This window comes from Danio rerio, chromosome 23 (genome assembly GCF_052040795.2).
Source record: "Danio rerio strain M-AB ecotype USA chromosome 23, GRCz13ab, whole genome shotgun sequence".
NCBI lineage: Eukaryota > Metazoa > Chordata > Actinopteri > Cypriniformes > Danionidae > Danio > Danio rerio.
This window is the reverse complement of record NC_141043.1, coordinates 35,170,336-35,175,618: the sequence shown is the minus strand read 5'-3', so window position 1 is coordinate 35,175,618 and position 5,283 is coordinate 35,170,336. Positions and strand designations below refer to the sequence as shown.

Sequence of the window (5,283 nt, the reverse complement as noted above, 5' to 3'; positions counted from 1 at the left end):
TTATCATAACAAGTTCTGTAAAGTTCTATAAAAAATGTTGCACAGTTGTATGCATTTAAAAACTGTTTAATAGTTAATAAAGCTGACACATCAAGGCAAAAGACTGCACTTGCATTGAACTGGTAATGTCAAAAGTCACATAAACATTTCTTTGTGTATAAACGTGTTATAGATTTCTGCGGATTTTTAGCCCATCATTAATTCTTTTTATCTTCTTGAGTAAATGTGTAAATCTTAATTTATTCAGTTTTTATTCAGTAATTAATTACTTTATTTCATATATTAAGGTTTTAATTATGATACTCTGCTGGATACTCCCAAAATAATTCCGCAGATTTTTGCCAAAATTCTCTGCAGAAATAGCAAAAAACGTCCGCAGATTCCGTCTGGCCCTGAAAATAACTTACAGTAACAGTCCAAAAACTAGTACAGCCAAATATATATGTCATAGAAAAACATTAACCCCTTGATGCACAAGCTGTAAAATAGATACAGAAAAAAAATACACTTAGACGGGTCATTTTAGACCCATGTAGAGCATCAAAGGGTTAAATACAAATTTTAAAAAAAAGAGGAAAAATTTTATTTTGTAATCATTACAAAATAAAATGTAAAAATTAAGTTGAAACTTTGTAGGTTGCAATTTTTTTTTTAGATATTTTGCTTGAATTTAATTGCATTATCTTTCAATTTCTAAATATGTTTGTTGACTAGTATTATTTTAAAATATACATCCGTTTAATAAATCTGTTTTAAATGCACCAAAATACACTGCCTATATTACCCGAGAAATGGTTACAAATATTCATTTTCAAATTGGTCTGTACTCAGTTATGCTGAGTACTGTATATGTGTTTAATTTTTATTGTTAATTTCATTTTATTTATGTATAACTCGGTATTCTCCTATATTACAGATCAATAATAAAGAACCAGAATACTGGAACATGCGGTAATGCTGCCATCTAGCGTTCAATGTTGCCATAAACCAAGCTCCTGAATCAACAATAAATAAATAACTTGTTTTTATTTAAAAAAATAAATAAAATCACAGTATTTTGATGGTAACTGCAGGAACAGTCATAAATGTCTTCAGTTTTCACATTATCTTGACCAAATGGCTATTACATAAATTGTTTAAATTAGATTTGCTATTACATGACTTTCCCAATTACAAGCCGATTTTTTTTATTTGACTTTGGGTGTTACTAAAATTTGTTTGCAAGCGATGTGAAAACGCCACCTTATTTTGCATCGTGAAACATTAGATGTTATGTTATAGACCAGTAGTTCTCATACTTACTTCACCAAGTACCACCTGAGTAAAAAATTGTCTCTCCAAGTACCCCATAATGACCAGTATTGAAATACAGAGTACGTATTCGGCTTAATTAAGCAGCTACAGCTACGCACAGTTCAAAAACGTGGCAGATTAACTCCTATTGTGAATATTTATTATTGTCAGCCACTTTTAACATTATTAATAGTTTATACATTAACTAAAACATTAAAAATAATTAAAACATCAATGTGTGCTTTTAAAAGTTAATTAAAAATGGGACTGTTCCTAAAGTAAACAGAAAGCTGCTGTGCTTAAATGCAAAGTATTAACATAGTAGCCTATTCATCAAAACCTGTAAATGTGCCTTGGACCTCAGAAATATCATCATATTCATATATAAACTTTGATAAATTTTGAAATATATGGTACATGTTATATATAATTTATTTTATATCTTTGAAATCTAGACATTAACTTGCATTTTAAATATATGATTTATATTTATATATTTAAATTAGAAATTAGATCTGCTTACTGCGCATTAGAGTAGGCTTTGTGTGTCAGAAAAGCTATTAAACTATAGCTGTCAACATTAGGATATAATAATACAGGATATGCCCCCAACAACCATTACAAATAGGCTATGGGAAAAAAATTGCTTTAAATGATAGAATACATAACAAACAGTAAAAAATTTGAAATAAAAGGTTTAGCCTATTAAAATCAATTTACTGACATCTGTGTTATCGTATGCGTTAAAAGTGTGTTAATTTTTTTACTTTAATTATTCAGCAATTCCTCCATGTACTACTGGAAGGAAGCCTGCGTACCAGTGGTACACCAGTTTGAGAACCACTGTTATAGACCATTTTGAGGGATGTAAACAAAAACAGCGGTCCCAACATATTTGCTGTTTTACATTTTTTATTTCTAAAGATTCCAATAAGAGCCACAGATTGATAAATAATTTTATGATAGCCATTTTAACATGAAGTTATGATTGAAATAGTTTAATAACAAACAGGAAATGTTCATGGGTCAATGACATGACCATGGGGCGATAAGCGTTTTCAAGGTATACCTCGGTTTGAAAAAGTCAAGGTTTTAAAAGTCAAAATCTTCTGCTATATCGTCCTAAGGTATGTATTTGATTTTTTTATTTACGACAACCTTATCTCAAGCAGAAAATATATCCAAAGATGCCATTTTAAAGTGTAAAGAAGTTTGTGTTTTTGGATCTAATGAAAACAGCAAAAGTTGATAATTTATTTAAATTATTTAGCCGGACATGTTTATGGTTACAAAATATTAAAAACGTTTCTCAATATAAAATAAAGGCTATATTGTGTTCAAAGGGGAACAAAGCTTTTGTTTTTCCCCAGACATAAAAAACATTGTATAGCCGTAATCACAATACCGCGAAACCGTGATATTTTTATCCAAGGTTTATCATACCGTCAGAATCTTTTACCGGCCCATGCCCATCATGACCACACTGAAATGGTCTATAGGCCAAGAACTAGAAGATGCAGTAAACGATTTTACGATACAAACAGTGATTTAGCCTATACTATGAAAAAAAATAACTGCAAGATGATGAGAGTATTTCCCAGAGATGGGTTGCGGAAGGGCATCTGCTGCGTAAAAACTTGCTGGATAAGTTGGCGGTTCATTCCGCTGTGGCGACCCCGGATTAATAAAGGGACTAAGCCGACAAGAAAATGAATGACGAGAGTAAATTCCTCACAACTTTCAACTTAGGCAAAAAATGACATGGTAAATACACATAAAAGCAGGTACACGATTCAAGTTCGGCTACATGTGAACGTACTGTAAGACACCCCTCCTTTGAAACCAGTGGTCAGTGAGTTCAAGAGAAAGTGTGCGCGTGGCCGCGGCTCTCTCAGCACGCGCACGGAGGCGCAATGAAATACCAGAGTGCGCTCTTCCAGACATCACTAAGACCGCAACAGATTTACGTGGATGAGGCACTCGATCATATAACACAAATAAACGAGCCTTCCTTCCACATACCAAAGGAGTAACGTCTGTTTATTAATTTTTTAAATATGAAATTCACAGAAACGCGCAAGTGACCTTGGGAATCGCAGGACTTTTCGGAAGTTTTGAACATCAATACGCGTTAGACACGCCACGGAAAAACTCGACATGAATGTTTCTCACGGACTACTTAACCGGACGATCTCCACAGTGAAGCATCCTCTGGACGCCGGTCGAGGATGCTGCAACTTCTCGGTGATCACCAGCGACGGGTTCGGTTCACCGATCCAGGACGAGCGCGAACAGTTCATCACGCGTCTGGTGCAGATAGCGGTGCTCTGCGTGCTCTCGCTGACTGTCATTTTCGGCATCTTCTTCCTCGGATGCAATCTACTGATAAAGTCAGAGAGCATGATAAACTTGCTGGTGGAGGACAGGAGACCTTCTAAAGACGCGGAAATTATTATGATCGCTGCATGAGTGGAGCAGACTGCGTGATCATCACCAGTGACTTTCCTTACACAAACTCATCTCTTCATGCATGAAAGTCACCAGCTGGTTTGAGTTTCACACCAGTGCTGAATGGATTTTTATAAAAGGTAGCCTATATTTCATCTTGGATCTGAAAAACATTCATGTTGCAGATGTAAAATGTAAAAAGTTTGTCTTACATGTTTGTCTTCATGGAGGAACACCGAGGGCAGAGAAAGATCCAGATTCATTACTCCAGGATGGATCAGTTGGAATTGAGAACAATGTCACTTGTTTTATACACATTGGACGAATTGATTAATGTTTGGCATGTATCGAAATGAATGGATTTTCAATGGGTTAAGGAAATATGATTGTATTAACTTGCATGCAAAATATATATTAAAAACTGATTCAAATGTTATGATTATGCATTCAGCATTTCTGGACTTTTTCAAACAATGTTTGACAGCAATGAGCAAAAAACACTCCAAATTTATAAACACAGCATGTATATAGTATATATTTGCAATTAAGAGAAATTTGATTTGTGCATTTGCTTCATTGATTAATAAGAGATATTTTTGTGTGTTTAATATGATTGTAAACATGCATGCAAAATGGATTAAAAACAAATGCAAAGATTCTGCAGTCGAAATGAATGTGCCTACAGAATCTTTAAATAAAAAACATCTACATGTTCAGTTTTTTCACCTATTAGGCTACCATCTTGACGGAATTTGTTGTCGATGTTCAACTTTACAACCAATTTTAAAAACAAAACAAAGTAGTGTCCAAATTATAGTTATTGTTTTAAAATGCAAATTCAGACAATATAAAGCCTATTCATCATTTTTTGTTGGTTACTAAAATCAGTTTGAAAAAGAAACCACCATCTTACTTTTCAACGAAAAACCATAAATTCATTAGCTGCTGTGTAAAAGTCACAAAAAAAAAACATTTTAGGTAATGAGGACCAAATATCCTCTGTACATCAGCAGGTTAACCAAGCTGTCATCACATTTCAGGTTAAAGTACAGTGTTTTAAAAATGTAATTATTAATTAGTCTAATTATATTGCAGGTCGTTAGAAAATGTTCCATCATAAAGTCAGCAGAGTAAGAATGCAAAGCTCTAAGAGAAAATAATGAAAAAACAAATGATTAGCAGAAAGTTTAGATGATAAACAAGCGAACTATAGTTTTAAATTAAACAGTTTGGTGCAGATCACTCACATAATTTACAAGATTTGGTGGACTACTGAAATATCTGTAAATATAATACAACTATTAGTACCTGTACTTTATGTAAAATATGGTTCAGTTTTGTGCTCTTGAGATGTGATGAACTCTAAAACTTCTTAGCAGTGTAAAATGCATACATTTCACATACTTACATACATACAAGGCATATACAGCATAGGTATATTTAATTTTGTTAGTAAAGTTTGTTTGTTTGTCTTTATTAATCCCAAAAGGAAATTTGTCACAGCAAAGCTCTCCATAATAAAGGTAAATAAAATAAGTTACA

The 5,283-nt window shown here is 33.1% G+C and overlaps 1 protein-coding gene across 1 annotated transcript; it reads left to right on the top strand.

The window, feature by feature from the left end:
• The first annotated feature begins 3,228 nt into the window (after positions 1-3,228).
• Positions 3,229-4,413, top strand: rprm3 (reprimo, TP53 dependent G2 arrest mediator homolog 3). The gene is given in 1 exon segment (NM_001002426.2): positions 3,229-4,413. A coding segment is annotated over 1 exon segment (312 nt). The 5' UTR covers positions 3,229-3,450; the 3' UTR covers positions 3,763-4,413.
• Positions 4,414-5,283: the final 870 nt, after the last annotated feature.